Below are 26,258 nucleotides of genomic sequence, written 5' to 3' on the forward strand. Positions count from 1 at the left end.
AAGCTCACCCTCTTGCCATGTCAGAGTGAACATGACAGTTTAATTAGCCCTCATTTCACTGTATACTCAGACTGTGTGTGTGTGTGTGTGTGTGTGTGTGTGTGTGTGTGTGTGTGTGTGTCTGTGTGCGCGCGCGCACGCGTTCATCTCTGTACGTGCGTGTTTCTGAAGGGGGACAAGCGTGAGATGTTTAATACCGTTCGTGACATGATCTACGACCTCATTGAGTGGCGATCTCAGATTTTGTCCGGAACCCTCCCCCAGGATGAGCTCTCGGAACTTAAACAGAAAGTCACCTCCAAGATTGACTACGGGAACAAGTACGTGGCACCTCTTTAGCCGCCTCCGTCTTCCTCCTGAGCAGGCCTACATCCTACTGCTTTCTCACTACTTCTTCTGATTTAGCAGTAGTCACTTCCAGTTTCCGAGCGTGACTCTATCGCACATCTGAACCTCCGCTATGCGAGGAGCCAGGGTGGCTCAGACTGTGTGTGAAGCGTGTAGCCCCTGCTCGGCGCTCACCGAGGAAACCCATTACCCACTACCCACTGGGCTGTGCACTTTATAACCAGCGTTACTCAATTTGGCCTCCCCAGCTATCCTATAGTCGGCACATCTAACAGCTGCTGGGAGCATTTAGATGACCAGTTTACTGGGTAATAAAGGAGCCAATTACACTCCCAACATCTGGTGTCTTTGGAAAGGCTGATCGACATGCAGGCGTGGATGGGTTTTTGTTGTTTTTTTTCTGATTCGGGTATGCAGAAAAATCCCCAGTTACGCCCCCCCCAAACACACAAAATGCCAATGTTTTAATTGTTTATGGAGATGTTCAAATCTTCTGTCTTCTCCTTTATTAAACAATAAAGATTATTCACTCCAGGCAAGGATAAGAGTACAACAGGGAATTTATTCAGGTGTTTAAAAACTGAACATGGCACTGCAATATATCTGTGAACAGTGCTGCCTCTTTAGATAGCTGTGCAATATTCGCTTAATTGCTTGTTTGTTCTTATCATTTCTCATGGTTACTTGTCCATCATTGTTACTTGTTGTTGTGGTTTATTTATTTCTTTATTTCTTTGCTTTGCTTTGCTTTGTCGTCCTGTTGCGTTACCGTCTCTGAACCCCGTTGTGTGCCGGGCACCGGTCGTCAGGGTTCTGGACCTGGACCTGGTGGTGAGGGACAAGGTTGGGAACATTCTGGACCCAGACCTTACCAGCACCATCAGCCTGTTCCAAGCCCACGAGACTGCATCCAGACAGATCGAAGAGCGGATCCAGGAGGAGAAGGTAAAAACGACAGATGAAACCACGCAGACCGAACAAGCATGCACGCGGGTAGCGAAGCTCCAGTCCCCTGAAGCTAATGCGCTTATAACATTGCTCGCAGAGGTGGTAGGCTAGCTGATGGAGAGGAGTTCCTATAACATGACCAGTTGCTAAGTGAAGAGCTGCCCTTGGAGACCGGGTTTTTCATGAGAACACACAGCGCTGAAGTGCTATACTGCAGTGTAGATCTTCAGCTCCCATATTAACTGACCCTTTATCTCCACACATTCCTGTCGTAGCGATTAGCTTGATGTTTACTTGAGATGCTGGGAAGAGTGCTGCAGTGTTCTGAAGCATATCGGTGTCAGGGTGCGAGTCATCACAGACACCCTGACTGTCCTTAACACTTTCTTAAGTTGTCTTACATTTTCATGTATTTCATAGTAATTATGCAGATTATGCAGCTCAGGTAAGGTTACCCTCTACCGTGTTGGCACTACGAACAAAAAAAATAACCCCAAAACAACACAAAACAGAGGCGCAGTCTTCAACTGGGAAACATTTCATCATGTTTTGTGCTATAATCAGCTCCCACTCGAGAGTCAGCCCGTGCAGAAGGAGGTTATGTGAGTCTTTTACCACGAGAGGGAGAGAAAGGTGGAGTTTGAAAAAGGAGGAGGAGGAGGGAGAAGTAGATGAAAGAGGGAGGGAGAGGGGGAGAGGGGTCGGGAGAGAGGGATGGTGACAGAGGGTAAGGGAGAGAGAGAACAACTTCAGTCTGTCAGATTATCTTTAGAAAATTCTCTCTTTCTCACACACATGCACACACTTTAGCAGCACAGATGGGGGCTAACCTGAGATGCAGGGATCACAAATAGTCTTGTGTGTGTTATCTCGGATGTTGTGTCACTGGTCGGTAGACTATGTCTGTTTCTGTCCCTTCTCTGCAGGTGTGAGCAGTCCAGCAGCTCAGACTGTGGAGGGCTTTTCTTGCTTTCTGTCTCACACATGGCCTGTCGTCTTCTGGACAATTTAGATTACATGTTGTTGAAGCATTAAAAACATTTTTTAAATTTAAGGTTGAACAAATAGGCATCCAGCTTCACTCCCTGACTCCATTCTGACTTTTTTTTTTTCTCCATATAATTTGGTGCAAGTAGTTCAAGGAATAGGAGTTGTCAGTGTGTTTGGAGTGTTGCATGTAATTCGCACATTTTGTGTGTGTGTGAGTGTCTCCAGTGTTGCTGGCACAAAATGATCCAAATAAACGATTCAGTCATGTGAGACGGATCTGTGTTGCCTGTTCTAGTCTCAGTAAATCCCCACTCATAACCTGCTTATTCCTAGAATGTCAGTTCATGCAGAGAGACCTGTTTTTTTATTTTTTTTGGGGGTGGGGGAGAAATGTCAAAGGTTCATGTCACTGAAAGTTTTTATTTCTTTTTTTCCTGACCTGGTTTACAAATATATTGCATCTGCTTTCATCATACAAGATTTAGCAGAGGGAACTAGCACAGATTCCCTCTTGCTAGTGATCTGTAGTGCAGGCCAAAAACATTAGTCCAATCCCATGAATGTTTTCTTCCCAGTCACAGAAACAGAACCTTGATCTGAGCCGCCGGGCCAAATTCGACTCCACACCTTCCTTTGCCCTGTTTGTGACGCTGAAGAACGTGGTGTGTAAAATAGGGGAGGATGCAGAGGTACTAATGTCTCTCTACGACCCCAGCGAGTCCAAGTTCATCAGGTACTCAGCCCTGATTCTCTCACACACACACACACACACACACACACACACATATACATACATACATACATACATACATACATACATATATATACACACATATACACACATACACATTGTCCATTGTAGTAGAGCCTGTTATTGTTCAGAGATTGAAGCCTTTTAACAGCAAAAAAAAAAACTCAGGGTTGACCTTTGCTTGGGAACACGTATAGCAGTGTTTTGAGTTTTACTGCTTCCTGTTCTGTATTCAGTACAGTTTGTGAAGAACACATGGAACATCATGCCAGCTCCCTCATTGAGCTCCAGCACGGTGTACTGTGGGTGATGTACCTGTCTCCAAAAGCAAAGGCTATCTCCTTTTTCAAACACTCTTTGTCTTTTTCTCCCTCCCTCCCACCCCCACCCTGTGATGCAGCGAGAACTACCTGGTGCGGTGGTCCAGCTCAGGCTTGGTTAAAGACATCGATCAGCTTCACAACCTGCGGGCTGTGTTCACAGTGCGTATCTGTCTATTCTGCATGGCTCTCAGGTGGACCCTCCATGTACTTTAAGCGCTTTAGGGAACACAGTCCCTTCAGATCACTCTTCTTGCTTCCACATGCCTAGTCTGCCTTACGACTGTCCAGACTGGCCCTTCATGCACAGAACATTGTGTCCCTCTGTTTTTCTTTTTTCTTTACTGTTTGTGCCTCGCAGCAGTGCAAGGTGATTCTTGCGGTCCTGTGCACTGCTTACGCAGTGATTCAGCCCAAGTTGAGTGATTGCAATATTATGAAGTGACACTTTAATTTGTATTCTTCTGCTTGTTTTCTCCACACCATAATTGCAGTATTGCCGCACACTAATTTGCTTTAATCGTGGACCCAGGGCACCATTCTGCCAGGCCATGCGTGACTCTGTATTAGCCTTTATTGATCATATTGTTATTGGAAGTAGTTGTAGTCATCTGTTCTGGAAGCATGTGTAGGGATCCTTCCCCACCTTCAGTCCACTTTATGGTTGACCGGGGGTGGGTGGGTGTGTGAGTGTGAGTATGTGTGTGGGGTGTTTATGAACTGACTTCCTGATATGGCCATTGCAGTGGAGATGGGCAGGGGTTCTTCTCTGAGATTTCTCCTACAAGAAATGCATCTGTCCAGCTAGCCGCCACTGAGAGTGCTGTAGCCGGCAGAGTTTTCCCCTATCGCAAACTCACTCTGGTCCAGCTGTGCTCCACCTCTTACAGAACTGCAGGAGCATAATGAGATGCCCTGTTAGAGCACATCCGTTTATATAGAACTCCTGCATCGCTTGCACAGGAAGTGCCACTTTCTTTCACTCGGGACATTTGGGACACTAGGGAGTAGAACTCTCCTCCGTCCTTCAGTTTGGAGTTAGGACGAATATAAACACACCCTATTACATGGTTTGTATGAGTATGGTATAGTGGTCTGTGTGTGCGTGTGTGTGTGCGTTGCTGTGCAGGACCTGGGCAGTGAGGATCTGAAAAGGGAAAAGATCAGTTTCGTCTGTCAGATCGTCCGCGTAGGACGCATGGAACTGCGGGACAACAACACTAAGAAGCTAACATCCGGCCTGAGACGCCCCTTTGGAGTGGCTGGTAAACACACTTCGTACACGCTCCCCCTGGACCCCTCTAACCACACAGACGCCAGTAACGCATCCCGTGGCAGTCTAGAACATCGCAGGAGAAGGTTGTTACTTGACTTAGTGGAGTTGTTTTCATTGGTGTGCTCAGAAAGGCTGGGCCTATTTCAGTCCTCAGGGAAACTGCTACGACAGCTTTGCTGTAGCTGTGTTCTGGGCTGTTTGTTTAGCGCTGTGAGTTTTGGAAAACACATGGTCTTGGCGAGCGGTTCTTCCCAAAACAAGAGCTTGCACGTCGGAATGAACAGAATATAGTCAAAAACAAGTATAATGAGGGGCCCGCCCCATCGCCCATCCCCACCCAGTCCTACTCTCCTGCCATGTTACCAAGAGAGGAAAAGACAGTCACCGAAATCTTACCGAACGCATTCCAAAAAGCGAGGGAAACAGACGCGAAGAGACGTGACGGAGGAGAGACGAGCGATGTGAACAAAGATGCTCATCTCTAAGCTTCTGCCCTCGCTGCATAAATAGATTTGGCTTATAATCAGAGGTTTTGCGCTGGCGTAGAATGAGGAATTAGTGAGTGATTCGTCCCTGGTGGCAGAGATGCCTGCTCCATAGTAAACTAATTAGATTGGCTCCTAGCCCATGGCTCATTGGGAGGGAGAATCAGACCCTCTCTTCTTTGTACTATTGGATATAGAACCCAACACGTTGATCTTGGAGAGCTAATCATGGCAGGATGGGATTTGATTTTCCCTGCGCATCAAATTTGTTGGGCTTTGCAGCTTGTTTTTGTGTGCTGTGTGCCATGCATTAGGCAGAATGGGTCTACAGTGCATATAATAATAATAATAATGATAAAGTACTCTTATGGTGTTAGAAACTGATGTGGTTCTACGGCGTCCTTTATACATCTGTGTGGTCTGTGTGTCATCGTCGTCAGTGCGGATGTGCGTGAGTCAGTTTCAGCATCGAACGTAGTGTTGTCGTGGGAAGGAACGATGCCTTCTCCAGCCCCTCCTCTTCTTCCTCACTACACAGAGCTGTATGTGGGTCAGAGTGGCGGGGTGCTATGCACCTGCACAGTGACGCTTTCATCAGCATCCCGTTGCCGGGTGAACGGCGCTTCCTATGCTCCACAGCCTCCAGACTTGCCTAAGGGTGGATAGCGGCACCCAGCAGCTGGGCCAGGGCTTCTAGGCTAAGACCTCATGCTCATATAGTGACGGTTTGTTTTTAGAGCTGAGGTGGCTAGCAACTTTGGTATCTGACCCCCCCCCCCCAAAAAAAAAACAAAAAACAAAAACAAAACAAACAAACAAACAACAAAAACAAAAAGAAGCACATTCACAAAGCTTAGTTTTATTTTCTAGGGATTTCAATGTATGGATTCTCTTTGAATAATGCTTTGAAGCAGAGTTATAAAAATGCTATACCTTTTTATGCTGATGCTTCCATGGTAAAAACAAAACAAAACTTGGTGTCTTTTTCCCTTTTCTTTTGCACAGTAATGGATGTCACTGACATTGTCACAGGCAAAATGGACGACGAGGATAAACAGCACTTCATCCCCTTTCAGCCGTGAGTATGTTTCTGTCCTACAGGCGCGGTGACCTTGCACGCCACCGATACCACTTTAACAGATGAGAATTTTCAAAGATCTGTGTGTGCATACACACCCGTGAAAGTACCGTGCGAACCCACGGACCTGTGAGCACATACGCACGTCTCTGATCCTGACACTGCAACATTGCGGGGGGGCATATGTTCATGCATAAACCGGAGACCGGAGACCAGATGAGTGCCGTGTTGCGCCGGCTGAGCGGAGCACTCGGCCAACTCGGGCTTCATGCCTGAGGTCTCCACACGGGACCCCGCACTTAAAGCATCTCTGCGCTTCAAAGCTCCTGGCGCCTGATGAGCTGTAGCCTCGAACACTGGTCCCCGCCTGGTCCCTCCTGGCTCAATTAAGACTAGCTTGTTAACTTCTGTCCAGGAGGAGGTGGGGAATGTGAGCCACCCTTCCTCTATCAGGAGTCTCGCTCTAATTGGAAATCCTTTACATAAAGGCAGTCTGCAGGCCTTTGAACATTCCCCGGTCCTGGATAAGCCAGGAAGCAATTAAGCCCTTACGCGGCCCTTAGATAAGCCACTTTCTCCCGTACTTGCCTGTGCATGATTGTATGGCAGTACACAGTGCTTCAGTAGTTCTGAATCTCGGAATGAGTTTTTTCCTCCTGGATGTGGTGGAGTCCGACATGGAAGAGGGTTATGGAAACGGAGAACTAACTGGCCATAATTATATGGCGGACATCAGGTTGGCTATCACGGAATTAGAATTCCTTTCTGACTGGTGACGGTGTTTCCCGCAGCTCCATTTCTGTAACACGAACATTCGGATTAGACTTTAATTTGGATTGTTTGGGTTTATAATTTGTAGGCCAGATGGCTGTTACTGAAGTCTTTTATTTTTAAGTTTGTTTGTTTCCTCTCCACTGTATAGTGACCTGTCAGAAAAACATCTGTTGTTGGCTCGTGTGCGTGTTTGTGCGCACATGTATTTGGGTGCGCATGGCTCGTCCTGCTCCTGTGTTTTCGTGCCAGTGTACAAGTTCTTTTGCCTGAACACCATAAGCACAGCGAAGCTCCACATGCGCACGTCCGGCAGGGAAACGCCTCCAGCTGCACTGGCTCGTTTTCTTTTACTTTCTATTCTCTTGCCTTTTCATCATTCCTCTCTCCCTCGCTCTCTCTCTCTGTGTCTTGGACATTGACATGCACTGCAGCAGGGCAGTCACTTGTCACTTATGCAGCACTAGAGGATCTTTTCTTCAGGCTTGTGCTCTGATGTCGGATCATCTCCTAACTTGCGCTCTCTCTCTCTCTCACTCTCTCTCTCTCTCTCTCTCTCTCTCTCTCTCTCTGTCTCTCTGTGTCTCTTCCATTACCCACCCTTGTATCACTGTTTGCTAACAAAATGGCTCGTGTCCTCTGTCATGATATTTGCATCACTGCTTGGTCTGTTTGGTCCCTCTGTTTTCTCCTCTTCCTCCCCTTCCCTGCATCCTCCTCTCCTCACTTGCTACCCATTTCTTGCTTGCGATGTTTTTCCCCTCCTCTCTTTCCTTCTTTCGCTTTTTCTCTCATCCATGTGCTCTCTCTCTCTGGCTCACTCTTGCTCGCTCTTGCTCTTTCTCCTTCTCTCTCTCGTTCGCTCCCTCTCCATATCTTTTCCTCTCCCTGGCTCTCTTTCACATTCTTTCCTTCTCTTTTTCACTCTCCCTCTCTTTTCCTCTCACTCGTGCTCTCTCTCTCTCTCTCTCTCACTCGTGCTCTCACGCGCTCTCTCCCTTTCACTCGTGCTCCCTCTCTCTCACTCGTTCACGCTCTCTTTCTCTTTCTCTCACTCGTGCTCCCTCTCTCTCTCTCTCTCACTCGTGCTCTAGCGCTCTCTCTCTCTCTCTCTCTCTCTCTCTCTCTCTCACTCATGCTCTCTCTCCCTTTCACTCGTGCTCTCTTTCTCTCTCTCACTCGCGCTCTCTCTCACTCGCGCTCTCTCTCTCACTCTCTCTCTCCCTTTCACTCGTGCTCTCTCTCTCTCTCTCTCTCTCTCTCCCTTTCACTCGTGCTCTCTCTCTCACTCTCTCTCTCTCTCTCTCTCTCTCTCTCTCACTCTCTCTCTCCCTTTCACTCGTGCTCTCTCTCTCTCTCCCTTTCACTCGTGCTCTCTCTCTCTCACTCGCGCGCTCTCTCTCTCTCTCTCACTCTCTCACTCTCTCTCTCCCTTTCACTCCTGCTCTCTTTCTCTCTCTCACTCGTGCTCTCTCTCTCTCTTTCTTGTTCGCACCCTCTCTCTCCCCCCTCCCCCCTTGTGGTGTGTTGCTGGTCATCGTGTGTGAACTCCAGGCTTGCGCTGGATGACGCCATCCGAAACAGACAGCTGAACATCTCACGTTTTTCACCCAGGGTGGCAGGGGAGAGCGACTTCCTTCAGAGCGTCATCAACAAAGTCATCGCTGCCAAAGAGGTCAATCACAAGGGCCAGGGTAAGCGTCCCTCCAGAGAATGGCCGTCTGCAAACCTCACGCAAAGACTCCCCGTTGATATGCTTGTGGACTCTCGGATAACTTTAGTTCAGGCTGGCCTTGCATGAGCAAAGTGTTTCACTCATAAATGTCTCTTCACTGTTCCACTCTCTTTATTCTCTACTGTTTGGCCTTAGTTTCACTGGCTAACTAAAACGCCCTCTGAAGGAGCCCCTGTGCCTGTTAGTGATGTCTGTCCAGCAGGAAACTCAGTGCTAGCAAGAGTTACGATCGTGCTTGCTAGCTGTCGGCCAGAGTGGGGTCATATACACTCCTAGAGCACTAAACACCTGCCATCAGCCACAAGCCACACCTGCACCCCCCCCCCCCCCCCCCCCCAAAAAAAAAAGGCAGTGACGATTCCCTCGGAGAACAGATGGGGTGAGAAAAAGGTAGAGGGAGAGTAGAAGAGAGGGATAAGGGCACAAGGGAGAGATACAAAGCTCTGCAGACAGGTTCCCATTTAGATGTTCTCAAGTGTCAAAGATGCTTTTCTGCTCACTGAATCATGAAAAGCAGACGAATTCCTCTGGTTAATTATGGAATGTGCGCTGTGTGTCGAGCGAAGATAAATAAGAGATGGAAATACTGAGCACGTACACATGTCGTCATCATAAAGGCATTTAGGAATCAGCTGTAAACCACTTGAGTTACATTTTTAAACAAAAATACTTAAGGCAAAATAGGTTTGATTTAATATATTTTACTTACATGTATAACATCTTTTCAGCTATTGAAAGGTATGCATAATTTCATGCAAAATCCCAACCTTTTGCTCCAAAAACTTTTTTTTTTTTTTTTATGTTGATGGTTTTTTAAAGTATTCACTTCTAAATTACCTTGCATTGGCTTCTGCTGGACATAGAACATGGCAGCAGAACAGATTTTAGAAATTCTAATAACTTCCAATAAACGAATGATTTTCTAATAAATTCTAAAATAGCACTGTTGCAGTGGTGCAGTATTTTCCTGCAGTGTTGCTGTTATTTCATCTTATTACAAGACCCAATAAAGAACAGAGTGTCTCTCATCTTTCTTGGGACTCTCCTGCTTCTCTGGTTGTGGCTAGTGCTGTGTCTCTGATCTTTAGGTCATTTCCCAGAATACAAAGCACATGTGTAATGTAGAATGCTGGCGCGGTGAGCTCCCTGTGAAGCCTGAACCTCAGGACCCACTCTTAAATCACCCCTCCATCCAAAACCTGGCTATAAAAAGTTCATCATTTACACCACATACTGAGGATGTGATGCATGCTTATAAATAGTTTTTATGCCATCTGTATTAGACCATTTTCAATCCAAAGCTGGATGCCGTTCTGTGACCTTTTTTTTTTCCACAAAAAAACGCCAAAGATGTTTTGAACACCGTTAAATGGAAAGTAATTCAAATGTGCAGAAAATATTATTTTGAACTCTTTTAAAGCTAATTTAATTTTATTTAAAACTACTTATCATCTAGGCATATTAACAGATTGCCACCAGGCACATCAACAGATTTAAACAGTATATATAAATCTCCTATTATGATTTTATAGGCCAAAATGTTTCAGAACTAATTGCTGTTTATAAATGATGATAGAACTGCTGAGATGATTTGTTGTGTGACTGTGTGCATGACTTTAGGGGAAAGTGTGTGTGTGTGTGTGTGTGTGTGTGTGTGTGTGTGTGTGTGTGTGTGTGTGTTGGGAGCGCATGGTGTTAGAACCGAAGCATTTGACTTGATTATATTTGTTCTTATTTAATGAGTCTCTCTGTGTGTAAACAGCGATGATGGTATTTTAATAAAGTGTCCCAGAGCACTGTAGCAGTACTCATGGCTGGGGGACACTGGAGAGACCCCTGCCAGGACTAACTGATGTTGGTCAGGAATCTCAGCTCTCACAAAAAAAAATGCACCGAAAATTCCTGAATACTATTTTGATTGTAGTTTGGTTATTTGCTTGCTGTATATAATACAACTGAAGATACAGATTGTTTTAGACAGAACGCTTTGATTTCACATCTGATGGCTCTATGTCCAAAATGTCCCGTCACATTGGAAACCTTGTGTACTACTTTGATGAGTTCTAAATTGTCTATTTTTGTTTATAAAATTGACAATTGCATAATACTGAATTTAAATTTAAAATAGTACTTGTGTGAACCTCAGGTATGTGCTTACTCGTGGTTTCTAGGACATGTGCCACAAATGTATGTGCATTTGACATTTTTTGCTCCCGCGTGCTCAGGACTGTGGGTTACTCTGAAGCTGCTCCCTGGTGACATCCATCAGATCCGCAAGGATTTCCCCCACCTGGTGGACAGATCTACTGCTGTGGCACGCAAAATGGGCTTCCCCGAGATCATCATGCCAGGTGTGTGTGGGTGGGTGTGTGGAGGGTGGTGTTAGAACCACAAAACCGGGGGCGACATGGGGGAAAACATGATTCCATGTACAAATAAAATGTACAAATAAAATAAAATAAAACCAATAAAATAAAAAAACATCTCTCAAATTGGAGCTCCTTGAGTTGCTCTCCGTTTTGTTGCTATGATGGTTCCGCATTTAACCTTTGCTAAAGTCTCTTCAATGGCCAGAGTTAATGTACTACGAGACCTCGAAGTTTCTGACATCAGTTCCTGATAAGTGTCTTTACTTGGAATATCATCAATAACATCTACTCCCTTTCTCTTCTGACTCTGCAGTTATACGCTGGAGTTATGCAATATTCTCCTGTTTATAGGTGATGTCCGTAATGACATTTACGTCACGCTAGTCCAGGGAGACTTTGATAAGGGCAACAAGACCACACCCAAGAATGTGGAAGTTACCATGTCTGTGTATGATGAGGATGGCAAGCGTCTGGAGGTACGCATACACCCCGACACACGCTTGCTCTCACCTGCCAGATGAGCTGTCTGCTCTGCACCGCGGCCACACCCTTTAAAGAGCGTTGCTTGAGTGTGAGAATCGGTTGCCAAGCTCTTTGTCTGTTGTGCTCTCTTTCTCTTTGTGGCTCACTCTTTCTGTCTCACTCTCACCCTCCCTCTCCTGCTCTCTTTTTCTCTCTCTCTGTCTTATCTGTTCCTTGGTCTCTGTGGTTGTGCACTCTGGCCTGCTCCTGTTGCGTGGCAGGTCAGCTCGAGCTCATAACTGACGCTTGTCTGAAAGCATTAGCTCAAACTAAGTGAGGAGGACCAAACCTGCCTGGTGGGAGTACCGGAATACGGATTTGTGTGTTTGTATCTTTGTGTCTGTTAAATTGGCCACTCGGAGCATGGGCATTCCAGTTAGATTGGGGAGGATCTTCTTTCTCCGTATGTAGTAGGACTAAGGCTGATTTTCAGAAATGCCATTTTAGTGGGAAGCAATCCAGCGTACATGCTGTATTTAAAAAAAAAAAAAAAAAGAAAGGAGCAATGAACTTGTCATCTGCACATCCTTTAATTTGAGGTTGAAAATGTTCAAATCCAACATGCATGTAATGTTATGTTTTACTTTGTGTGCAGAACGTGATCTTTCCCGGGGCCGGAGACGAGGGGATTACGGAGTACAAGTCTGTCATTTACTATCAGGTCAAACAGCCACGCTGGTTCGAGACCATCAAGGTGAGTGGAGGTCACTGCGGAAGCTGCTAGCGCAGGACGTCACTAATGTGCGTCAAACCCCTTCGTTCCTTCTGGAATATGGGTGTTCACGTATAGAGCCAAAGATTGGATGCGTGCTCCTGGAAAACTGAATTTGGATGTGCAAATCCATTTGTATTTCTTGTTTGGTAATGTAAGAAAATGTTCACATTTTCTATCGGAGATCATTAAAAAGACGCGGGCAGAGTGATGCCTCTCCGCACACGTGCTCCTGCTGCCGTGCGTCATTATTCTCTCTGATGCAGTGCAGTGGTGTTGGAGGGCCTTTTGCATATGTATGAATGCTGCGTGCCGATGGTCCGTTTCATCTCAAGTCACAGCAGGTCCTGCAAATCAGCAATCTGAAATGAGAGCTTTCGGAGGGTGCTCGCACCCTGTCTGCCGTGGCTGCTGCACGAAGCGCATCAAGCCAATCGTGTGCAAATAATTTGCAGGCACGTGTAGACGCCGTCCGAGGGCAAGCGCGCCAAAGAGTGAGTCCAGGTGACGAGCAGAGGTGCTGTAGGAGTGGCAGGAAATGCCAGAACACTGCCGGGCATTGTGGGAAGGCTTTAACAGTGCGCTCTGTTCAGTGTGCCTCACATGTCACACCGAGAGAATTCGGCTCATGACTCCATGGCTATTAATATTCATGTGGCCTTTAAGCGGCTGTGCTTCATTAAGCCTGACAGTTTATGGTTCCTCTGTGTACTGTATGTAACCTTTTTTTTTTTTTTTTTTTATCAGCGCCTCATTGTTTCTCCGCATATATTAATATTCACGCTTTCTTTAGTGCCTATAGGACATTTCAAGACCTGTCTGTTAATATTATGCCTGTGTGTCTGCGCGCGAGCGTGTGTGGTCGGTCGGTCTGAAAGTTACCCATTTTCTCTCCCCCACCCCATATTCTTTTTATTGTTTTTGTTTTTTTATCCCTCCTCTAGGTTGCGATACCTATCGAGGATGTAAACAGAAGTCACCTTCGCTTCACTTTCAAACATCGCTCATCTCAGGACTGTGAGTACCACTCAGAACACACACCGCTGCTGGAGTGCTTCCTGCGCAGCCCACCCGCTGACACGCTCAGCGGTACAGACAGGCAGTGCCGTGCTCGCGGGGTACCAGCCGCAAAGACAGCAGTGATGGAGCTGTGGAGCTGCCTGCTCCCTCCACACACCCAACAGCACATGAGATAGTGCCCGCTCAGACCGTTTGGTCCCTTTTACCCCCAGGTTAGCGCACGCTGTTCCAGCCTACTGCTGGTTTAGGTGTGAAAAGCTCTAGATTGAACACACATCTTTTTTTTTAAGCCAAATCTGTTTCCATCCCAGACTGGCGATATATCAGCTGAATGCAAATGTTGTTGTTTATTGATGTCGACATGCTGTTAATTAGACGCGTTTAAACATTGCTGCTGTTAGCCTGCTGTCAGAGTACATGTTTGTGTTTTTTTTGTTTTTTTTTTCTCTGGAAGTTTCACACTTAAGCTTCTTAGGAAAGTCAGACTGGAACATCTATGTGTAGACTGCCAGTCTGCTAAAGTAGACCAATAACCCAGACAAATTCTGTTGTTCATCAAGTTGTTGCCTTGGTTTATTGTCAAATTATCCCAGTACTTATTATATTATATTCCTGAGCTGTTCTTATGCCACATATCTAGCTGACTGTTTGGTTTGATTGTGATGGACGTGTTGGGACTAGCTGTAATGTTGTTGTTTTTTCAGCTGTGGTAATGTAAGGCCTGTCACGCGTATTGGGTACATGGCCCTCTCTTTGCTAACAGAATGACTTGTTTTCATGTCATCAGCACAACCCTGGGCCTAACCTGTGGTCCTGGAAAGCGTTTAAATGATCACCGGAAATCCTTTAGCAGAGATTAGCACCAAGCTCTGCGTGCATGCGTATCGGCCGATCTTTTCTCGCAGACAAAGTAGCGCCTGTCCACTGACAAACACAGACAAACTCCCATGATGCTTCATTCCAATCCCAGCAGTAGGTCATGCCTTTTAAACTCACCATTTCCATAGTAACATGGATTGAACGCTGCTTCCCTGCGACCCTGGTCAAAGCGAATCGTCTCCGTCACACGCGCTGTTACGCTGGGGCCCTGCCGTGACTCGGCCATTATTTGATGACTTAACGTGTGTGGGGAGCCGCTCTCTGTCTAGCCCAGCTCTTTCAAGTCATTCCTAACCTCCCAAAACATCCCAGAGGTTTTTGTTGCTAGCACCTCACAACACAGGTTATTGAGAAGCACTAGACAAGTCTAATGCAGTAGCATTAAGTGTCGCATGTCTCCTGTTACGGTTCATGTGTCTTAGCCTCCTTCCATGCGTTTAATGACCATAAAAGCATTTTGGAGTTTGGATTGAAAAAGACATAGCTATAAGAGTTCTACCGTTTGCATCAGCGTGTTAACTGCATCGGCCTGGGCTTTGTTAGTTCTTTTGTCTGTTATATATTAGTTGTCTATTAGTTTGTATCGTTCAATTTTAGTTTCAGTACTATATGCTTCTTTTTTTCCTAAGCAATTTCTGGAGTCTATTAGATTTGTGTTGGCGTTGGTTTTTCTAGGAAATTAGTTTAGTTATTGTGTGTTGCAGTGAACCGTCAGGGAAGTGGGGGAGGACGCTCTATGTGTGTGTGCGTGCATTGAAGGGGAGAGTGTACTTATTTGCGCAGAGGCATATTGGTGCGCGTGTCTTTTTTTTTTTTTTTTTTTTTTTTTTTTTTTTTTTGCAGAGGAGTATGCGTGTGTGTGTGGGGAATATGTAAATGCATAAAGCAGGATGTGCTTTTAGGTTTATTTGAGAGCAGTAAGGTGTGCTTATGTGTTTGTGTGCATTTGAGTGTGTGTCTACGTGCATATATGTGTGTGTGTGTGTGTGTGTGTGTGTGTGTGTGTGTGTGTGTGTGTGTGTGGGAGCGAGAGAGCACTGCCCTGGCAGTCGGGTATCTCCATCTGCCGGCAGCAGCATGAGGGGTCAGGTGGAGTGCGAGGTGGCCGGTGCTGGTGGGCTGCCAGAGGGCGGTGTATGTAAATCAGTTCACGTATGGCAGACAGGTGGTGGTGAGCTGGCAGCAGCGAGCACCCGCATAGAACGGCCCAGCACACATGCCCCTCCTCCTCACCCGCTCACTGGCCCCCAGCGCATGATGATGATGATGATGATGATGACGATGACTATGTTGATGATGACTGTGAAGCTGCGCAGACGTAGCATGTTGGTGGGATTAAACGAGCTGGCTCACACACTCCCCATTAGCTTGTGTAAATGAGTGCCTGTGGCGTGTTGTACTGGTGCTGGGAACAGCTGCAAACTATTTTCCTTAATCTGCAGCCTTTGCAGATTCTCTGTAGAGGAGGCCAGACAACATAAATAAATAAACAAGATAAAAACTAAAGAGGGAGTTGGCCCAGGGTTGCAGAACGCTGACTGTTACTGAAATGTCAGCGAGAATGATCTGTTGGGATTCCTACCTGTGGTTTTCTCTGGGGGAACGGGGAAGACACTTTTGTTCTCCTCTACCCAGCTGTCTGTCCCCAGCTGTCGATAACTCGATGTCTGTCCTCCCTTACTCATGGATGCGGGCGACTCCGCCTCCCGGTCCTTTCAGTCACCATGGCAACTATGTCTGCTGTGCGACCTCTGTGACCCCTCCAGCCTTCCTTATCATGATTGCGAATGCACTGCTTCACTGGTGTGGATGCACACAGACAGGGTGTGAGCGTGTGCACATACGTGCGCGTGCATCCATACGTCTGTTTGCATGCGTGTGTGAGCAGATTTCTGGCTGTATGTAGTCTCAGGGGATTTTGTGCTGGATCATTCTGCATTGGGTTTGAAGGCTGCACTCACAGAACGTTCCCACATGAGCCGTTTGTCTCAGAATTTGAGAGATTTCGACCAGGTTTTCACCTCTGATTAAACTCGCAGACTCCCCAAGGTGCCGTTGTGAGGAGGACCCAGTGCAGGGAGCCTGCGCACCACCAGCAGAGCTTAAATGATGAAACTGGGAGCTGCTTGAGGACTACTGGCATGTCTCAGGGTCCAGAGCTTTTGGTTTTCCAAAAAAGAGAAAAATATTTATTTAGATGTTTTTGAAGTGATTGTGGCCCGCTATAGAAGCCACATGTCGGCGCAGCATGGCAGGAGCACTCACCTCAGAAAAGAGAGCAGCCTTCGCAACTGTAAACGTCCGTGGATTGATGAAGCGCCCGTGCGTTTAGCTAGGGTGCTGGCCCGGGCCATGGTGCCAGTGTCAATTTCCCAAGAGATGTACCAACTTGTTCCTTCTGTCTCTGTGCAATGTTCATATGTCTCCGTAGCTGTATCTCGCTCTCACTCTCTCTCTGTTTCTCTCTTTCGCTCTCTGTCAGGCAGACAGTGGTAGTTTGGTGAATGGATTTATGAGGCTGAAACGTGGGAGAACTGTCCTGCTGAGTGTAAATTTACACAGGTTGATGCGCAGTAATGTATTCAGATCTGGTTACTGGGACAGCTTTACTGCCTTACTTATGCGAACTCCAACCTGCTTTGCCTGTTTTGGCTCTGGTGCTGCTGGGTGAACCCATCGCTCACTTCCGCCACGCAGGAAGTTTTATGGCAGCGCCGTTCCTCTGATTCATGCACCGACTTTCCGTCCAGATGCTCTGTAAACTTCGGAGGGTCCTAATGACAAAACTGAGTTTCAGCATAACACATTGTTACTAGAAAAGTGTGTTTCTGCAAATGCAGCGTGCGCCTCAGGGTGGAAATAACTCCCCCGTGAGCCCATTTTGGACTTCGTCTCTACATGCACAAGATGACAGAAATTTGTTTAAAATAGTTTAGAGTTTTATTTTTGCAGTGCTGGCTTTATTTTTGCAGTCTTATAACGGAGAGTCCGGTTGTTTGCACACACTCTCACACATGCCCGCGTATGCACACACACACGCCCCCACACACTCGCACACAACTTTAATGTTTTTCATTGCCTTTACAGACTCAGTTCAAGTGTTCCTGTTTGTGCAGGTGTCTTGAGATGTAATACCAATGCCCTCTCTGCACTCCCCTGCTCTCTCTACTGCAGACAAAGACAAGTCAGAGAAGATCTTTGCGTTGTCTTTTGTGAAGCTAATGAGATATAATGGAACTACACTCAGGGACGGAGAACATGATCTCATTGTCTACAAGGTAATACACACACACACACACACACACACACACCCACACACACACACACACACACACCCCTACCTCATTCTTTCCCTGACGCCACACACAGTTGTTGATGAGAGTGGCATATTGATTCTGTCAGCGCTGCTATTTAAGACCTAATCTCACATCAGTGTGTAATCATTAAACAATTAAGCTTTTTATTAGTGCATTCAGTTCTGCATATCTGCATATCAAATGTCAGAATTCTGTGTAGCCTGACCTGGGCAAATCCCCACTGAGCTGTGCAAAGAGGAATGGGCAGCAGAGATGTGCCCCCTGCTCCGATCTAAAATGTACTACTAAACACCCTTGTTGCCGGAAGCCGATCGGTGTGTGATGGCATGACCGTGCGTGACTTGCGCGCGCTCCTCTGCCCAGGCCGAGATGAAGAAGCTGGAGGACCTCTCGCTGTACCTTAACCTGTCGGCCACCAAGCTGGAGCTGGAGGAGAGGGCTCACTTCACCTCGAGCAAGACCTCGCAGAGCCTGGGGAGTTGCTCCATCAGCAAGGACTCCTTCCAGATCTCCACGCTGGTGTGCTCCACCAAGCTCACGCAGAATGGTGAGACAGGCGTGCCCGCGCGCAAGCGCGCACGCACACACACACACACACACACACACACACACACCCCAATCTGGAAGCCCTTTCCTTTGGATCCATGAAAAGGCGATCTCTCTTTGTGCCTGTGTACTTCTGTCCCTTCCCTTCCTACAGCTATCCATCATTCACCCGGTCTATCCAGGGTTTATTGTTTTCTTTCTTTTTGTGGCTTTTGTGTTTGTTTATTTTTTCTTATCAGGATCAGGTTTCCTTTCACTCTCCTTCCTCCTCACCTCTGTCCGTCACTCCTTCCTCTCAGCAGTGGTTAATCCGCTCGGGGCAGAGAACGGGGAACGCGGACAGATGAAACGATGCGAGCTGTGTATGTGGAATGGGGGCAGCAGGAGAGACTAGGGCATCCGCCAGTGCCGCCCTCCCTCCTTCGTTTCCTCTGCGAATAAAGAGGCGTCTGAGGACGGGAGAAACCCATTCCAGCAGCGGGTGCCCGGAGCCAGTCCTGAAGACCGCACCCAACGTACAGAGCTGGAGAGGCGCAGGGTGCCGGGGCTGGAGAGCACTGCGCAGCGATTTGGCTTGGTTCTGTTTAAGATAGTAAATTTGCACATGAAGCTAATAAAAATCCAAGTTAGAAATGAGGAATATTCAAATGAGTACTGAATGTTGCTCTCCACTGCACTGTGGGACCTGCACACTCATTTGCAAACATTTATGTGCGTGTGTGTGTGTGTGTGTGTGTGTGTGTGTGTGTGTGTGTGTGTGTGTGTGTGTGTGTGTGTGTAATCGTTTAGTCACATGTGTGCTCTTCTGCCTGAGTGTGTAGTGTGTGTCTGTGTGGCAAGGGGGCTGCGATTTAGGAACTGAAATTCAGAACAGGTGACTGTGAAAGGGAGCAATAGGAGAGAAGCGGATGAATGCTGAACCTGATGGAGCGAGAGACCATGATTACAATAGTGACCCGTGGGCCTCCCCCACTTTGTGCTGGATTTGCATTGAACGTGCGCAAGAGGGAGATAGGTGGAGCTTAGGTGGGTGGGACTCGCAGTGTGATGTGAGGAAAGATGGAGCAAGTGGAAATCATTACAGTCTGATCACACACTGAATGCAGTAAAGACCACTGCAGTCCTCTCCTCTCCTCTTTTCTTCCTATCCTTTCTTTCTTTCTTTCTTTCTCTCCCTCATCTCTGTCCTTGAATGGACATCATAGTACCAGCACTGAAATCCACTCCTCAGCCAGTAGCCATGTTGAAAGGTCTTTCAGCTCGTATGCTCCCACAGCACAGGAGTCGGACTTAATGACGCCATAACCCCCTGTCGTCTCAGGTACTGGGCGGCGTGCGCTAACTCTTCTCCACAGGCGCGCTGGCCCTCTGCATGTGTGCCAGAGCACATGTTCCACCTGTCTGTTCATTAGCACAGTGCTAACAGTCTATGGCTATACCGGCATGCTAGGTTGCGTGACCTCAGAGCCAGCGCCGTGGTCCACATGCGGCTTTAATGAAGACCGGAGATTGCAGCTCCTGTCTGCCCCATACTGAACCACCACACACACACACACACACACACACACACACACACACACACACACACACACACACACACACACACCCCAGACATGATAATGACCTTAGTGAGGAGGTTTTAGCGTTCCACACTGTCTGCGCTATGTGTAAACAGGCAGGCTTGTTTTGGTCATAGGCAGAAAAAGGCAGTTTTGTCTCATGAATATGCATCAATCATCTCCTCGCCAGTACATGAATGCTGCTGTGTTACAGAGGTGCTGAAAGTGCATAGCTGAATATTACACATGCACACATGCATGCACGCACACACATGCCCGTATTAGCATACTAAGGTGCAGCAGCCTGCTGATTAAGCTGTACTAGTTGTGGTGTTTTGTATGCCAGTCCAGTGGGTGAAAATCAATGCAGCCTGCAGGACATCTAGCGAGTACATGGCTGTGAGAGAGCATACGTGCGTGCGTGCGTGCGTGCGTGTGCATGTGTTTTGCTGCATGCAGTGTGGCTATATCACCTTGTAATGGAAGTGTCTTAAGTGTAGACTGCCAGGTCTCTGACTGACTGCCTGTCCGTTCATCAGCAGACAGACAGATGCGGCTGTCCCCATGCCAGGGACATGCGAGCAGCCGTTTAGCTTATATGAAAGAATCAGGTCATGGCCGTGCTGCGCCCGATTCAGCTTTTTAATAAAGAGCGACGATTCCTGCCTCTCTCTCACTCTCAAGCTCTCAGTCTCTGTCATTCTTACAGAATTCTCGTAGTGCCTTCCCTCTACCTCACAAATAGGAAATGAGAAATGTGGAAGTATTTACCTGTAATTAGAGCAATGTATAATGGGGGACGGGGGGGGGCAGCAGAAGTGTGTGTGTGCGCATGTGCGTGTCTGCTTATGTGTCTGTCTGGACAGACAGACACAATGATACTTTTCATATATGCACGTTTTCGTCATTGTGGGGTGACCAGCAGAGGAATCAAAGCCCTTCATTCCATTTCTGAGGATCATATCTGATGGGCTTCAGTGGTGATTCTTAGACTGCTGTCATGTAGCAGAGAGTCGACAAGAGGTGTGGTATTGATTTCAGACGTACCATTCATATGAGGAGCCTACTGCTGCCGTTTAAACATGAAGACCTCGGAAGAGTGAGTTGACCCCCCCCCCCCCCCATTATGCAATAGGCCAGGCTAAAGCTTTGAAAGATTAACCCGTACCAAAACCATGGGATGAGAAGAAGAAATTGTACATGGCCATGCGTTCTATGAAGTATGGTGGTGTGGTTTGGCATGGACGCCGGTGGAAGTGGATCAGTTGTTGTTTTTTTCTACTGACAGTAGAAGCAGGATCTTAAGTGCACTAATCTAATCAAATGTTTAGAAGTGTGTGCACTATTTAAAGCAACAGTGGACTTTTCCATGGCTACATCAGTCTCCTGACCTGAACACCACTTAAGCGGGTATTTCATTTAGCAAAGCAAGACGCAGGAACTGAAAACAGCTACATGATGGATTTAGCAGACGGAAGAGTCCAAGCACTGGGCGATGGCAGCAGGTTACAGCAAAAATAAATAATTCACTGTCAAGTAGTAAATGACCCTTTTATTCAGGATTATATTCATTCATCAATTTCTTATGGTCTCCTGAAAAGGTTAGACCAGTGCATACAATGTAGATTCACATAATATAGATGAGAATATTTCTGAAGTAAACTTTGAAGTTGATGTGATGGAAGCAGGAAAAATGGGCAAGTGTAATGGTCTGAGTGACTTCGACAAGGGCCAGATTGTGATGGCTAGACGACTGGGTCAGAGCATCTCCACAACAGCAGGTCTTGTGGTATGATCCTGGTGTGCAGTAGCAAGTACCTACCAAAAGTGGTCCAAGGAATGACGGCCGGCGAACTGAGTCATGAACGCCCAAAGCTCAATAGAGCACATGGGCATGAAAGCAAGCCCTTCTGGTCTGATTCCCCAGAAGAGCCACTGTGGCACAAACTGATGAAAAAGTTAATGCTTTTGATAGGAAAGTGTTGGAATACAGTGCATCACAGCTTTATATGGGGATGTGTAGCTGTAGACCAAACGGTGTGTCCATGCTGACCCCCGTCCACCACCAAAAGTGCCTGCTGTGAACACCTCAGCATCTGGACCATGGACCAATTGAAAGGGGTGACCTGGTATGATGAATCATGTTTTCTTTTACACCACGGGGATATTCAGGTGCACGTGCATTGCTTAGCTGGGGAAGAAATGGCAACAGGATGGGAAGAATGCAAGACGGAGGAGGCAGTGTGATGCTCTGGAAAATGTTCTGCTGGTAAACCTTGGGTCCTGGCATTCGTGTAGATGTTACTTTGACACGTACCACCTACATAAACTTTAGATACCTTGTACAGCCCTTCATGCCAATAGTATCCTCTAATGGCAGTGGCCTCTTTCAGTAGTATAATGTGCCCTCTCGCACTGCAAAAATAGTTCAGCAGTGCTCTGAGGAACATGACAAAGACTTCAGGGCATTGACTTGGCCTCCAAATTCCGCAGATCCCACCAGATCAAGCACAGATTGCCGGATAAAACATCTATGATCTATAGAGGCCCCACATTGCAGGACTTGAAGGCTCTGTTGCTAACATCTTGGTGCCAGTCACCACAGGACACCTTCAGAGGTCATGTGGAGACCCTGCCTCAATATGTCACAGTGGTTTTGGCTGCACATGTGGAACCTATAGTTTGTGGTTTTAGTATTATGGCTAATCATTGTATATCATAATTTTTGTCATCATGCAGTCATCCATCCTCGAGGGAATGGTGATTTTTAGCCTTGCTTTGAGCCATCTCTCTTTTGAAGTGTTTAGGTGTCGACTGAAAGGATTCTGGGACATAGTTCTCTACCATGGTCTTCCCAGTCCCTGTGGATTTATGTCTGTTTGGTCTCTCTTGTCTTGGGGCATTTTAAATGTCACTCCCTCTATGTCATGGCGATGGCTGTGTGCGCCATGAGACAGGAAATCCATTAGAAAAGCTGTTTGGTGAACCTTTTTGGGGGCAAAAATAACTATTTCAAAGCCATTGCTCTTTTCCAGGGTGGTTTGTGACCTGTAGGGCACTTTAGTGTTTGCAGTCGTTTTGGCTGTAACGCAGATGACGCAGTTCACAATCATGATCAAGCGTGTTATGAGCTGAATAAGACACGTGATTAAAAACTGTAACCCTGCATAGCACCGAGGGGTTTTACACACAAGCCCTTCTACTGGCTGCTGAGGGTTTTAATCTTCCCCTCTCTCAGTCTCTCCATCTGGCTCCCCGTGGCATGATGATGACGATGATGATGACGATGAAGATTATGATTCCTATTATTGTTGTTTAAATTTTCAAGCACATTGTCTTCATAGGTCTTCTGTCTAGGTACATGCGCGCACACACGCATTTCATGATTCATGATCGAACATCTAAAAACATCTAAAACAGATCGACACTGTCGTTTTTTTTTTTTTTTTTCGTTTGAGCTCTCAATCTGGATGCTAGCCTGCACTAGCCTTGCTTGGTTGGCAAGTATAGTTAATTCCCTGAAAAGCTGCTGATTTATTTTAAACATGAACGGCTTATTTTTAATGAAGAAAATGATGACGATGCCCAAAAGGAAGATGGATGAAAGGTGTGCTTTCCTTCTCTCATTAGGCAGTGCTTGGCACCCTGTGAACTCCCCTCACCTCCACCTCCTCTGCTTGCATTGCTTGTTTGAAGTTCTGGTGGGAGTGAGGATGGTGTGTGTCAGAGTCCTGTTTAGTGTGCTGTTCTCATATTCTCTCTCTCTCTCTCTGCAGTGGATCTGCTTGGTCTGCTGAAATGGCGCTCCAACACCAGCCTACTTCAGCAGAACCTACGCCACCTCATGAAGGTGGATGGAGGAGAGGTGGTTAAGGTGAAAACAAAAGCTTGCATACACTTGCGCGTGCGCACACACTCTCTCTCTCTCTAGCCGTTTATTATGCTGCAGTTTTGTGAGCTGGAGATTTGTTTTTTTGGAAGGAATCTTGGTATAAAAAGACAGTTGTACTAATGCTTAAAATGGGAACTGAAATGAACCTGTAATGATGTGTCAGATGATGGATTAGAGTTTCTCTGACCTCATGACTCTTTGGTCATTAGTGCCAGGAGTTCAGAGCAAATCTGATCCATCATTAGGCATTCATAAAAATCTTTCAAACTAAAAAATGAAATTTGGATAAGTGCTACAGAAAACTTTACAACCCTGTCATTATAGTGTCAGAATTGCCATAAATTGTCAAAAAAAGAAGGGGGGGGAGAAAAATAAATAAATAAATATATATATATATATATATATATATATATATATATATATATATATATATATATATATATATAAAATTGGGCTTATAGCAGTGTCATGAAGCCTTATGGGAAATGTTATTACCGTATCATACCACTATTCTGAATGTAGCCCTTGCTGGTGACTAGTGCATGCTGGGGAAAGCTTCCTCAAAGCATTGTTGTGTTCAGTAATCTTAAATGGTGCAGACATCATGGCAGTGATATCCCCGGTCAGTGCACTGGGGAAATGTCTGAACTCTCATCCGTATGGCAGAAAACGTTTTGAAATCGTCTGCCAAAGCTTCTTTCTCTTCTTGAGCGTGCTTTTTCTGACTGCTCCCAGCTTTTTCGCTGCATCTCATCTCTGTCTCTTCACGCGAAACCAAATGCTGAGTAAAAGGTAAATCGGAACTCGAAGCTCCTCCACTGTTTGTGTTTACTCTTGCATTGTTGTCCCGTGGGAAATCACGCGATCGACACAGTCTTCAAATACTCCGCCCACTTTAACAGTACTGTTATGTGATGGGAGATGGGGACGGGTACTTGAACAGGCTGCGGATTAGTAACAGAACCACACTGCATGGCGGGAAAACTCTCTTACTGCACTCGGATTGTCTATCAGATATCTATTATCGGCCAGATTATCTTGCTCTAGATTATGCTTAGGTCTAGATTTTAGAAGACCCGCCTTGTTAAAATGGATTCATTTCTGTTGTCACCCTGCAAAAGAAGCGTGTGATTTCCAAGCGTTCCTGTGTGCAGGTGCTCTGTTGAAAACAGAGGTCTGTCTACATCAGTTGTGCTTGCTATGGAGCGCTTTAGCTCACAGCTTGAACATAAGAGGAGGAGGGAGGTTTGGGGAGGGACACTGCTGGATTAGAAAAGGACTTCTTCCCACTCTGTGATCTCCACTGTGAGCTCTCTGCATCCAGAGCCCACCTGGTGTGTGTGGGTGGGTGTGGGTGTGTGTGGAGTGGAGTGGAGTAAGAGAGAAGGAGAACTACAACACTGTAGGTGTGCATTCTGTCTTTAGTTTCATATATATATATAATTTTTTATTTTTTATTTTTTTAAATGCAAATTGTCTGCCATTACCATTTTAAGTGAAGGGAGTGTGCAGTCCAGACCTGGAAAAGGTGTTTGTAGAAAAGGCCTTTGGGGACAGCGTGCTTGCTGTTGTGCCTCTGCACTCTATGCCCTTCTGTATGATGGTGTTTAGAGCCGAATGTTCACACATTTATATGGCCCTGTATCTGTTGGCTTCAGCCAGACATTCATTGATTTGTAGCACCAGTCCGATAGGACTCAGCATTGGCAGTTAACATGTCATAAAGGTTCTTTAAAATGCTGACATTTCTTATCTAACCTCACTGAATCTTTACCTATAGACATGTGCTGCCAACTCTCTCTCTCTCTCCACCCTCTCCTTCACTCTCATCCCTCTCGCTCATGAAGGTCTGGCTCATATACACTGAATGGCTGCTTTATTTCAGACACTCCTAGTAGTTTGTTAGAACTCCATTGGCCTTTAGAACCACAGCAGTTGTCGTGACAGATTCCACTAGGTGTTGAAATTGTTCTGTGGTAATCTTGGCCTGTGCTTTAGATGCTATTCAAATTTCTTAAAGTAATCAGTCTCATGAAACGATGTTTAGATTTAACATAAAAATTTAGATAACATTTAAATTTAACAATCATTAGATTAATACTGATTAAATTTAATAGTGCTAAAGTTCTAACTGCTTGTTATAACCTTAGCTAAGTCAAAATTTTACCATCGGTTTTACTGGTGATAATATTGGTGATAATATGAATAACTTAATTAAATTCTGAAGGATATAGTTCAGCAATAATCTTGGCTTCACAGGTAACATATTTTTGTTTGAACCTCAGGCAACAGGGTTAAACATTTATTAATCCAAACAAAGCAAACACAGTCATAGCAAATGGGGAGACTTTGGGGAAATACTGGCTCCCTGTGCATGTGTGTCTGTGTGTGTGCGCATTTGTACACACATGAGTGTAGAGGAGAGTCTAGCAGACAAAGGGGAAGATTATGGCACTTGGTTCAAATATACTAGAATCTGGTCATGGCGCAATTACGTGGTATGTTGGAACAATAGTTGGTAGTTGGGCGAAGACCACACTGACGGTTAAAGGTATAGTTACAACTACTCTGTAACGTGCCAATGTCCACAACCATGAGCAATCATATTGATTATGATACCAGGGTTAGGGTAACGTTCAACTGTGCACCGCCTAGTTGTCATAACGATTCTTAACCCCTTTCATCAACAAGCTGTTTACATTCACAGGATTGCTTTTCCACATCATTCTTGGTCTACTGA

At 46.1% G+C, this 26,258-nt stretch overlaps 1 protein-coding gene across 4 annotated transcripts in view; it reads left to right on the forward strand.

Annotated features, from left to right (window-relative positions):
* dock1 (dedicator of cytokinesis 1) overlaps positions 1–26,258 on the forward strand; it is a 182,581-nt gene that overhangs the window by 21,374 nt on the left and 134,949 nt on the right. For 2 of the 4 annotated variants that reach the window (XM_035533660.2, XM_035533661.2), the window contains exons 6-19: positions 172–320; positions 1,158–1,293; positions 2,862–3,019; positions 3,438–3,519; positions 4,487–4,622; positions 6,124–6,196; positions 8,522–8,661; positions 10,928–11,053; positions 11,423–11,547; positions 12,189–12,287; positions 13,250–13,322; positions 17,379–17,482; positions 17,885–18,068; positions 23,403–23,500. In XM_035533660.2, coding sequence (XP_035389553.1) covers positions 172–320; positions 1,158–1,293; positions 2,862–3,019; positions 3,438–3,519; positions 4,487–4,622; positions 6,124–6,196; positions 8,522–8,661; positions 10,928–11,053; positions 11,423–11,547; positions 12,189–12,287; positions 13,250–13,322; positions 17,379–17,482; positions 17,885–18,068; positions 23,403–23,500 — 1,683 coding nt within the window. The remainder of the gene's footprint in view (positions 1–171; positions 321–1,157; positions 1,294–2,861; positions 3,020–3,437; positions 3,520–4,486; positions 4,623–6,123; positions 6,197–8,521; positions 8,662–10,927; positions 11,054–11,422; positions 11,548–12,188; positions 12,288–13,249; positions 13,323–17,378; positions 17,483–17,884; positions 18,069–23,402; positions 23,501–26,258) is intronic. The other 2 variants (XM_035533662.2, XM_035533663.2) reach the window with 1 other exon arrangement.

This window comes from Electrophorus electricus, chromosome 15 (genome assembly GCF_041902795.1).
Source record: "Electrophorus electricus isolate QZ-2024a chromosome 15, ASM4190279v1, whole genome shotgun sequence".
Classification (NCBI taxonomy): Eukaryota; Metazoa; Chordata; class Actinopteri; order Gymnotiformes; family Gymnotidae; genus Electrophorus; species Electrophorus electricus.